The 12,778-nt window shown below is 35.5% G+C and overlaps 1 protein-coding gene across 1 annotated transcript; it reads right to left on the reverse strand.

The window, feature by feature from the left end:
* Positions 1–4,477: 4,477 nt before the first annotated feature.
* Positions 4,478–6,350, reverse strand: LOC129416395 (trace amine-associated receptor 7e-like). Its single transcript, XM_055170702.2, has one exon. The coding sequence runs from the start codon at positions 6,109–6,111 to the stop codon at positions 5,116–5,118; it is 996 nt and encodes a 331-aa protein (XP_055026677.2). The 5' UTR covers positions 6,112–6,350; the 3' UTR covers positions 4,478–5,115.
* Positions 6,351–12,778: the final 6,428 nt, after the last annotated feature.

A 12,778-nucleotide genomic window follows, 5' to 3' on the forward strand; every position in this document is an offset into this window, starting at 1 on the left:
TTGTTGCAGTTTCATTCCTGCGAATGATGCAGACGGGGCAATTATTGAACAGGCCATCAACAATCTCACAAAGTTGCGCGACACCATGGAAAAAGACTATGTTACAACTGAGGATATGACGCAATGGTTGTTTGGAGGATCTTGGTGGGAGAAACTGTTGAAAATATTAATTCCAATATTATCTGCTCTTTTGCTGATAGGCATATGTTTGACTTGTGTGATACAATGCGTGTCAAAAATGACACAGAAATTGATTCAATCTGTACTTACTGATGCATATTTCTTGGGTAATATTGCAGATGGAGAAGACTATAAATTTGTTGTTCGAAAAACTACTAAAGCCTATGGTGATACTGTGTAGAAGAAATTTCATTTTGTCTATTGATGAAGGTTTACCCTAAAGTGCCTAAGCAGGTAACAGTTTACAACCCGAAGTAAAAAGACATTATAAATGATAAACAGGAGGGAATGTTGAAAAAAATGTATTTCTTATTACATATTTGAATGTTTTATGTTACCATTTATGAATGTATAATCAATGGTTTAGATTTATGAATATATATACTAATTTGCTTAGAATCATATTAAGTCCGACTAGCTACTTAGAAAAACTGCCATGGTAAAATAGTGCATACAATGTTCTTTTGTTATCATATGACCTTTGGTAACTGTATCATCAAGCTGCATCATCAAGTTACTATCTTGCTTTGGTAAAATGTAATCAATCCTATTTAATCCTATTAAATGTGTGATGTTGTTACAATTGTGAAAATCTGTGAGGTTCGACCTTCGGAATGAAGGGAGTTAACCAGTGATTAAAACCTAAATAAAAACAGTCCCGCAGGAAGACTCGAGACAGTTGAATGTTTCCTGATGAGACATCTCAATCTGGGTTCTCCCTGCAGTATTACTACCCCATTCGTGGTCTGAGTGCGTCGTATTTTTGTTAAGGTTCATAAGTATTTTAAACCTGACAACTGGCCAATCAGAATCTAGCATTTTAGAGAACGGTGTAATAAGAAATGGTTAATGTAACACATAAGATCAACACAAAGTTGCACAAACAGTCAATATATGATCAACATGAGTTATCACCTTAGCATGAGAAATAACTACACTCTAAAAAACGTTGGGTTGTTTTTTCAACCCAACTGCTGGGTTGAGCCAGTTGGGTTATTTTGTTGGGTTGTTTTATCAGTGTTGGGTAGTTTTTATGTAACCCAACTTGTTGGGTTATATGTTGTGTAATTTTGAAGCAGAGCCAACTTAATAGATACATATAGCCGTTTCTCAATATTATTTTGTCTAGTCCACAAAATGTATTTTAAACATAAGTTCAGGCGAGAACATATATATGTATAATGTTCAAATTTGCAGTCGGTTTGTAAAGTGAACGCCAATTTTAAAGTTTAATTACAAAAAGTCGGAATGTTACCGGCGCGACCACTGGGTGTCAGTGTTGTTCTTCCCCAGAGAGAACTTCTCCCTTCCCCCACATAGAGGAGTCAGACTTTTTTTCCCTTTTTTTTCAGAAATTTTATTTCAGAAATTCAAAAAGTATACAAGGAGTTATAACAAAAAATATACAACTCGCAACAATTGAGTGCTCGCCTGCATGTTTTTAAGTCATCCTTGTTGTATGAGTTTGGGTTTCAAACTGAGGATCCCAGTTTAAGGTTGTGTTACAATTATGAATTTCTATGGCATTAAAGATTTTAATAACATAAAATGTTCTGTACATTGCAGAAGTTGGAATAGTTCCACTTTAGAACAATATATACAGTGAGGATATAAGTATTTGAACACCCTGCTTTATTTGCAAGTTCTTCCACTAAGAAATCACGGAGGGGTCTGGTGCATGTCCACTGTGAGAGACATTATCTAAAAAAACAGAAATCACAATGTATGATTTTTTAACTATTTATTTGTATGATACAGCTGCGAATAAGTATTTGAACACCTGAGAAAGTCAATGTTAATATTTGGTACATTAGCCTTTGTTTAAGGTCAAACGTTTCCTGTAGTTTTTCACCAGGTTTGCACAGACTGCAGGAGGGATTTTGGCCCACTCCTCCACACAGATCTTCTCTAGATCAGTCAGGTTTCTGGCCTGTCGCTGAGAAACACATTTGAGCTCCTCCAAAGATTCTCTATTGGGTTTAGGTCTGGAAACTGGCTAGGCCACGCCAGAACCTTGATATGCTTCTTACAGAGCCACTCCTTGGTTATCCTGGCCGTGTGCTTCGGGTCATTGTCATGTTGAAAGACCCAGCCTCGACACATCTTCAATGCTCTAACTGAGGGAAGGAGATTGTTCCCCAAAATCTCGCTAATAGATGGCCCCGGTCATCCTGTCCTTATTACAGTGCAGTCGCCTTGTCCCATGTGCAGAAAAACTCCCCCAAAGAATGATGCGACCACCCCCATGCTTCACAGTAGGGATGGTGTTCTTGGGATGGTACTCAACATTCTTCTTCCTCCAAACACGTTTAGTGAAATTATGACCAAAAAGTTCTCATCTGACCACATGACTTGTGTAGACGTGTAGTTCTGGGCTGATTTCTCACCTTTTTAAGGATCATTGAGACCCCACAAGGAGAGATCTTGCATGGAGCTCCAGTCCAAAGGGAGACTAACAGTCATGTTTAGCTTCTTCCATTTTCTATTGATTGCTCCAACAGTGGACCTTCTTTCACCAAGTCACTTGACAATTTCCCTGTTGCCCTTTCCAGCCTTGTGGAGGTGTACAATTTTGTCTCTCGTGTCTTTGGACAGCTCTTTGATCTTGGCCATGTTAGTAGTTGTATTCTTACTGATTGTATGGGGTGGACAGGTGTCTTTATGCAGATAACGACCTCAAACAGATGCATCTAATTTAGGATAATAAATGGAGTGGAGGTGGACATTTTAAAGGCAGACTAACAGGTCTTTGAGGGTCTGAATTCTAGCTTATAGACAAGTGTTCTAATACTTGTTTGCAGCTGTATCATCCAAATGAATAGTTAAAAAAAATCATACATTGTGTTTTCTGGATTTTATTTTTTAGATTATGTCTCTCACAGTGGACATGCACCTACGATGACAATTTCAGACCCCTCCATGATTTCTAAGTGGGAGAACTTGCAAAATAGCAGGATGTTCAAATACTTTATTTCCTCACTGTACTTAACAGTTAACACAACTTTAGTTGGACCCAAGCACTACTATCAGACTAAAGTGCTATTTGCAACTATTAGTCTTGAAGTAGACTTGAAGTAGGCTATACTAATATATAGTGTGCAACAAATTTATTTAGTAAACATTTAGTTATACTAAAGTACATACAAATAAAGTGTGCTTAAGTATACTATTTTTTCACTAGGGCTGTGCAGGTGAATCACTGCAGACACCAGATTGTTATATAGTAATGTTTCCTGCATGAAATTGTTTGGTGGTTCAACACTACAATTACTTTTGCTCTGAAATGTGACCGGTAATGATTCCTTTAACCCATTAATTGGCGCTGTCCCGTGAGCGGGACACCTATGTTTATTTCAATATTTTCTATGTAAATGAAAATCTATCACGACAAACTATATATTGTTGGAAAGTCTAAGAATGTAGTTTTCATATTTCAAAACCTTTTAGCAGTAATAATAATGCAGTAACTGTAATTTATTCATTTGACAACACAAGTATGCAGCAAACCTCACAGCAAACCAGCACAAACCTCAGTTTTTTGACAATTTTATGTATTAAAAATAATACTATATTGCATTTTTATTTATTACAAATAAATGTAAACTGCTTTAAAAAAATGAATATTTTCACCTCCAGACACTTCTCTAAAAAACGTTAAAGTGTCTTCTTTAAAAAAAAATTACCAAAATTAAAACCAAAATTAGGCTTCTAGACCAAAAAAAAAAAAAAAAAAAAAAAATGCCAGAGTTATATTAATTTAGCCTCAAAAAGGGCTGCGCCAGTTAAAGGGTTAAACCGATTCGTTTTAATAATTAAAAAAAACTATTTAGTCAAGAGCTTTTCTAAGACTACAAGTAAATGATTAGTTAAATATCCACAAAATCATTTATTTTTGACTGGCATGAGATAATACATTAATGTTATAGCAATAATAGTAACTGTTGCTGCTTGTTTAACTGAATTTGGCTAGTAGAGCTAAAATAGTTAAAAGGAAAGGAAAAATATTATTTCATATGATTATTAAATATTATTATTTACTATCATTACATCAAGCAAAGGAATAAGATCTTTATTATATTAAAAATGAAGGCAGTAAAATAGTTTTCTTTTGTCAAGAGTGGAGGAAAGGATGACAGTGAGAGTGACAGATGTCTATGATTGTATTCATCGGCTATAACTTCATATAAGAACACTGCAAAAGAGCACAATGAAATTAACAGCTGTAACTTTAGCTTTATTATATAGCTTTTTCATTACATTTTAAACAACTCTGTTGTTTGTCAACTGTAAATAAACACCATGTTAAATTGAATTAATTAAATGTTTTATTAAATAAAAAGTTAATAAATGTAATTTTCATTGTATGTCATTTAATTATTAAAACACTAAAAACATCACTTGTAAAGTGTGTTGTTGGGCTGATGCACACATACATGTTAAATCATTAGCTAACATGAATGAACAATGAACAACATTTATTTATTAAGATCAGTTGAATTTCGGCATTTACTAATGAATTTTAAAATTCAAAAGTTGTAACTAACAACATTAATTAACATGACAAATTGCCTCCTCCACCAGCAACATCATTACATTTACATTTAGATTACATATTTGTAGAATTCAGTCCTAACCAGAAAAGACTCAAAATGTCCCTGAAAATGTATTGTAAAAGATTTTCTTAACACTACAGTCTTACTTTTCATATTAGCATGGTTTACTACATTGTACACAGTGCATTTCCATTATGCTTTAAATTCTTAGTTTGTTATTTGAGACCTTTACAATGATTTGGTCTACTAAAAGAAAAAAAACTGAAACATACTTAATAGTTATGTTATATTTAACTTGATAATTGTTCAGACACAGAGACCTAACAGTCATGTAACATTTTAAGAAAACACATCTCAATTACATGTATGCTTTTCTATGCGATTATTTCTCATCTGGGAACAGATTTAAGTACTCTGATGATGGTTCAAATATTTTTAGAGTCAAAATGTATTTTGTGGATATTCTAAACCATGGATAAAACATTGCATAGATAAGTGGATTCATGCAGGAATTTAGACACATAATCCAGTACATTATATTAATTATAAGAGCGTCATTTTCATCATGCCCAAGAGATAGTGTAATTAAATAGTATGGCAGCCAACAAAGAAGATAGACCATTACTACAACCCCTAAGGTTCTTTCTGCCTTTTTTTCTGATCTGGCCTTTTTGTCTGCGGCTGAATTCAAATGTTCAGCTTGACGTTTAGCTACAAAGCAAATTTTCACATATAACGAAATAATAACACAACACGGTGCCACTAAACAAACAATGGCATCAATTACCAAATAATCAAATTTGACATCAAGTATACATTCTCCAATGCATGTGTGGTTCCTTTCTGGATACAGCAAAAAGTCATACAAGAGAAAGATAGAATATGAGGTGGAAAATAACCAGTTTACAACAATCGAGAATACAGCTCTGTTATTATTTACCCTTATTGGATATCGCAAAGGGTCATTCACAGCAATGTACCGATCCACAGATATAATGATCATATTACCAAGAGATGCTACAACAACCACGTAGAGAATGAGAGGAAATATTGAACAAAATATTTCTCCAAAGTACCAACATGACTCAATGAGTTTCATGCCCTGCACTGGCATAAGAATGAGTCCTGCCATCAGATCAGCCGCTGCCAGAGAGAGAATCAAGACATTAGTTGGAGTGTGAAGCTGTTTAAAGTGAGAGATGGAGATGATCACCAGCAGATTCAGAATCACAGTCAGCACTGATATTACAGAAATAAAAATATACACAGTAACATATTCAAATTCAAATCTGACATTTCTGGTACATGACAAATTGTTGTTTGGGAAGCAGTATTGAATGGTTTGATTGTCCGTGTTTGTAACTCCCCAGTCAAACATTTCCACGATAGCTAAATGTTGAAAAGCAAACTCTGGACTTCATCAGAAAAGATATCTCAATCCGTGTTAGGGGGCTTGTCAGTTTGGATTTCTGGTGCCTCTCACTGACATTTATACTCACACAATGCACAGTGACAACCCCGTTTAGCATGAGGGTTGATTAAAGAGCTCTCAGCCTACCCACTAGTTGAATATTCATAAACCTGACTAAACAGATAATACTACTACAACTTCATGAATGTTTTGTTCCTAAAAATGTTTTATGAAATGTTTATATGTTAATGTAAATACTTTAAAGTAAAAACACATACACACTGCAAAAATGAATGTCTGTCTTAGTTTTTTGTCTTGTTTTCCAATGTAAATAATATTATTATTTATTATAATATAATATTAGAAATTTTGTGGATCAAGATATATTTACTGGAGAAACAAAATGACTTAAAGGTCCTGTTTTTCTTGTGTTTTCGAAGCCTTGTGTTTACGGCGCGCAATAACATGTGTTCATGTTTTGTGTGTTAAAAAACTCTATACTGCTGTTTTCACGTCCTCAAAACGGGCTGATGTCGTCCTTGTTCTATGAAGTCTCACCTTAAAAAATAAGTAATGAGTTCTGATTGTGTAGCTGGTTTAATGTGTTGTGATTCAACAGCAGCTTAGTTTAGCTGGCGACTGCTGCATTCCTGTGTGCTGAGTTTAGTAAAAAACTTTTTTATTGACGTCATGCAACTGGGAAGTAGAGGGCTGTAGTCCAAATTGGCCGTTCGCTGTAGGCTTTAAAAGCGAACTATGTTAAGAAAATATATTGCTTGACATTGACCTTTGAGCTTTATCTTTTTGCAGGCATTATTTATGCTCTAACAGCAACCTTACACACCAACTAAAGTTTAAAAAATGCGATCACGAAAACGTGACCTTTAATAATTAAAAATTCAAGATAATCAAGTGATGGCAGTGAAAAGGTTATGTGCACCTTCAAATTAATGTAACTCATTCTTTGTCTAGAATCCTAATCTTGTTAGTGTCAGGGTTTACTGGCAACGAACCCAACCGCAGACACGGATAGAAAAAAAACACTGCTATTTATTAAACAACAAGAAAAACCCACGAGGGGGCAAACAACAAGAAAACTAAACACTAACAGGACTAGACTAGACTATACTATATAACACCAAACAAACACACAGGACTAAACTAGACTTATTTTAACATGAATCTACAGGAGCACAAACAGGAACTCTACATGACAGGAATAAAGCAAAATAAACGTAGACAGAACAGAGCACAAGGACTTTAAATAGGGAGAACTAATGAGGACAACAGGTGAACACAATAACAAGCAAGGGAGCGGGTAAAAAGTGATGAGACACGGGAAATACGCAGTTTAGTATAACCAATACAGACCATTCATTACCCACACAAAACATTGCACTGTAAGAACCCTGCCATACTGGACTAAATATTAAAACAAGACAAGGTTCCGGCAGGATCCTGATAGTTACTTTTTAAAGAAGAAACTCTATAGTTTTTCACTGACGTGTCTGTAGTTGTTAATATTTTAAAAAATAGTTATAGCAATTACATTTTATTTTAATAAATAAAAATTATGTATTTTCTATTAAAAAAGTCTTAAGTATTGATTTCAAGTTAAAAACACAAAAAATGTAGGTTGTTGTCCCACTGTTTTTTAAAGGGGGGGTTTAATGGTATTTCATGCATTCTGACATATTAAAACAGTTCTAGAGTTGTTTCCTCATGCTAAACGTAGGCAAAGTGTCAAAAAAGCAGTTGGACGTGTTACAGAGTATTTCTTTGCTGAATGAACTTCGCCAGGGTTCGTAAAAGTTTCGGAAAGTACAGGTCCAGCTGATGTTTCAGGGGTTTCTATATGTATCACTTTTTTTTATGGGCACTTCTATCAGAACTCTGCCTTGAAGTCTTGTGTTGTATTTGTATTTTGTCATGGTGGCAGGGTTCTGGCAGTCCCAGGCTTTATGTGGAGGCTCATGCCTTGTTTATTGTGACATGTGCCTCCGGTGTCTTGTCTTTTTTCCCGCCCCCTCATTCTCCTGCTTATTAGTAAATATTGTTTTTCTCCCATCACCTGTTCCCGCTCGTTATCTTGTTTGGTTTTTTCTATTTAATGTTATTGTGTCTTTAGTTCTGTGCAGGATCATTTTGTATTGTGCTCGTGTCTGTGCCGGTTCTAGGCAACCTAAATCTTGTCAAGTTTATTGTTATTTGTCTTTATATCGTGTTTTGTGTTATGTACCCCCTCGTGGGTGTTTTGTTTCTGTGTTTAATAATAAAGTCTTTTCTGTTCTCCCCGACACCGTCTGCTATTGGGTTTATTATCCGGGGTAGCAGCAGAGTTTTGCGTGTGTGTTTGATGCGCTGGATTTCATTGAAAAGTCCCCACCGGGTAATGAGTTGCATGCGGTAAGTAAGACTTTTGTGTTTTTCTGGAAATAGGCGCGTAAGTGCATATTATATAAATGACATGAACAAGTAGTGAATCATAAGTTAAACAATGTTGCATAAAGTGATGACTCTGACTCGGCCATCCCGTGGTAGTAACTCCTTCTGAATATTTTTCCGTACGTTATCGAAAAGAATCGGTAAAGTTTGTCTTTTATAAATCTGATTAAAATGCAGAGTCTTTGGAGATATGAAGGATGTAATACTACTCTATAGGTACTCCAGATTAACATCAGAAATGCAGAAACAGCTTGTTTTATGGGAGCTTTAAGTTTTTTAGTTTTACCAACAGATGCCCATAGGTGTCATTGGTTTGCTGCTCAAGTTACTATTGTCACAAATTAATACATTACTGTCACTGCATTATCATTACTACTGCAAATATTTGTATTTATAATAGAATATTAGTGTTATAATTATGTAATAACAAGTGGGCTCACCTGAGGGCCCATGAAATATTTACAAAACTGCTCTACTACGTCATTTTTGTTTTGTGAAATGATGATGAAACATGAGAACTACTCTTAGAGATTTCCAAAAGTATACTGTTTGTCAAGATTATTTTAGTTTTAAAATAAGATAAAATTAATTTAGAATACACTCTAAAAAAACAAACGGTGCTATATAGCACCAAAACTGTTGCTTTGGATCGTAACCATAGAAGAACCATTTTTAGTGCCATATAGAACCGGTGAAGCACCAGTGTAGCACCTGTGTAGAATCATATAGGGGCCATATAGCACCACTATAGCACCACATTTGGTTCTACAAAGCACTATATGGTTCTACACAGGTGCTTCACTGGTGCTTCACCGGTGCTATATGGCACTAAAAATGGTTCTTCTATGATTACGAGCAAAGAACCACTTTTGGTGCTATATAGCACCGTTTGTTTTTAGAGTGTATTATCAGTTAAAGTAAATGTATCTCGACTAAAACTGTTGTTTATTTTAAGACATTTGACAGGTTTGGTGTGCATTTTACAGAAAAATAATCAACACCAATGGAACCTATCAGAATAAAGCATTCAAAAACCCTGAGGTATGAATTATTGTAACCTCCATACCGCCGCACCACCAGAGGAAGCCCTCGCCGGAGTACTGACATGGCGCTGCCCCCTGCTTCTTTGATCATTTCCTGTTTTGGCCTACTTAAGACTCAAGCTAGCCTAGGGCTAGCGCAAAGTATTGCCAGCTAACCCCTGCATACCGAGCGTTTATTTGAGTGATTATTCTGACTGCCTGATATTGACCCTCTGCCTGTTTAATCTGTTTCTCTGCTTTTGGATTTACCCCTTCGTATTGTTTGCCTGGTTTGGACTGCCTATCTGTGTTTGATCTGCCTGCCTGTACATTGATTACTCTTCTGCCTACGTCTTGGATTTGTTTGCCAGATTGGTTTGTTTTAATAAACACCGCACAATGGATCCCAGTGTTTCTGAGCCATCCTTACAATTATACAAACCCAGATGCAACAGAACAGAGCTGGTCCCATCATTGTGCATGGTCGCAGACACGTTGCTGCTGGTTTTGCATTTTGTTATCTGATAAAATTAAAAACTTCACAAACGTTTGTAACACTTTCAAAATGCAGCAGCAATCCCAAATTATGTTAAGTTTAACCTACTAGTGTACAAAGTAGGGATGTTAACCGATGACCGCTTGACCGATGGTTGACCGTATCAACGTTAACCGGTCAAAGTTGTCGGTTAAAAAAAGTGATCTCTAAATTGGCTTTTATAGACAGTGGACTAAACGCTACTAACAGTTAGTCATCTCTTTCCAAGATCTTTTTGTGTGAAGTGAACAAATCCCTTACACTCAGTTTTTCATAACTCGCCTGTTTGTACTTAATAAACCAATAAAAAAAACATTTGGCGTGAGGTCAAGGCGTTTGGGTACGCACGCTCACAAAGTTTGCGAAAAGTAAATGCTACAGGCTATTTTTTGGTAAATTCCTTCATTCGAATAGTAAATAAAATACAGCAATAAAATAATTAAAATTAAAGTCTCTCCTGATTATGTTCCAAATTATTAAAGTAAAGTGCAGATTAGGTTTTGTTTTTGTAAATCCTCAGACATGATTTTTACCACTTATTTAAAGGAGCATTTCACTCGTGGAAACATTATTCTTTACTATGAGAAAAGGAGTGTTTGTAGTCTCACCCCTCTAAAAAGATATAGGACTTCCTTCTTTCAATGATGCAAAATGATGATTTTTACATCATTGAAAGAAGAAAGCGCAACACTGAAATCCATATTTCTCCTGTCTCAGGGGAAACAGAAAGTCTTAATGCAAATGGGTGAAGTGTCCCTTTAAGTTTTGCTTTGTAGAAAGCATTTCTTTAAAGTGAATTTCGTTTTGTATAAATTGTATCTTAATTTTAACCCTATAACTGTCACTCCACCCTTTTGAGTGGAGGGGGGGCTTTAATGTATTAATGGACGTTAATTATTATGATTACAGAATGAAATGTGCCCACTAACAAAAATTTGGTGCCTGCCTACCACTAAAATATAACAAACACTAGCAACACAATTTGCCAAAGAATCACAGAAAAATAAGTAAAATGACTAAATTGAAAGTGGCCACACAACAGGATGATCCCTACAGTACTTTTACATATAGTACGCATTTTGCTCAGAAAATTAGTGGGAAATCTTGAATCATTTTAAGTTATGAATACATATATGACACTTATTGTTTTGTTTGTTTTTAGAAAGGAATACGTGTTTTGGTGTAATATGTAAGAGGAATCCAAAGGGAATAATCCAGATTCCAATCTGCAACAGCTCTGCTTGCATCAGTCTGTTTATCTCACACCTTTAATTGTGTGGTTTTAACAGCACATTTAATGAGACATCATTACCAGTGACATATGTGCTAATAAAGTCTCTGTAGAGTTAAAGAAGCTTCCAAGTAACTTTTGAGAAAATCTACTTAATATCTTCACAAATGTTTAGTAATAAGTAAATATTTCTTTAATTTATTTAATATATACAGGTATTTAATATTAAATGAATTAAATAAAGTCTCATGTATAGCTCAGTGGTAGAGCATTGGGTTAACAACGCAAAAGGTCATGGGTTCAAACCAAGGGAACACACATACTGATAAAAATGTAAGTCTTTTTTCATGGACAGGAACATAGTCATCAGAAAATTAAGTAAGATTGCTGCTATTAAGTTCATTTAAATTCTAAAGTAGATTTTATTGTCATTTTCACTTTTATGTATTTAGTTGTATGCCGTTCTCTTACTCCTATGGAGGTATGCATTCTATTTTTCTTTTGATAAATCTAACCATGTCTTTGTGCATTTAATATGCACATTTACCAAATAACAAAACTAAAAAAACAATTATAAAGCTTATTGTCACAGTCCCATTCGGTTTCCCATTGTTTCCCCTTTAATGGTATATTGGACTTCATTTCCCATCATCCTACACTCTCTCTCACATGATCATAATCACATCACCTGACCCTCATCACCTGAGACTCTAGGTGTGTTCGAGATCATCTGGCGCTGCGCAGACCGATCGGCGAGGTTTGCCGCTTGCAGTCGAGGGAGGAACTGAAGACGGAGCCGTCAAGCCGGACACCTGCTGCTTGCCGTAGTGACGTGTGCGCCGTGTTTCCTTGTTTGTAATCGCAAATGAAGTGAATTAGATGCTGAATTTGATAAAAAAAAACCTTTTAATAAAAAGTTGCAACCAGAAACATTTTATATCGAATATTTGAATTGCTGCTTTTACTGTATACCTGAAAATAACGGGAAACAAGCCTATATTATTAAAATACCAATAGAGTATGTTATTTTCATTTTTATTTTATTACACGACACAATATAACATATTTAAGGATATTAAAGTGTTTTTTCCTGTTTTAAAACATGAAATTATAATGTTTATTAGTGAAACTAAAGGTTGGATTAAACTTGAAACGCACGTGATCGTTGTCATCAATGAGGCGACCAATCAAGTAAAGCTGTTACGTCATCACAACTCCGGGCAGCCGCTCTGGAGAAGCTGCACCGGCTGAGCTAGCCGGCTACTCTCGAAACGCTCTCGCGGTACTTAAAAACCATATGACACAGTCACGTGCCTGCAGCGCCAGCTGAAGTCGGACAAAAGTACTAACCAAAATGCACTGCTTCAAGTCAGCCGCCGATCGGTCTGCGCAGCGCCGCAT

The sequence above is a fragment of the Misgurnus anguillicaudatus genome, chromosome 11 (assembly GCF_027580225.2).
Source record: "Misgurnus anguillicaudatus chromosome 11, ASM2758022v2, whole genome shotgun sequence".
NCBI classification, from domain to species: domain Eukaryota; kingdom Metazoa; phylum Chordata; class Actinopteri; order Cypriniformes; family Cobitidae; genus Misgurnus; species Misgurnus anguillicaudatus.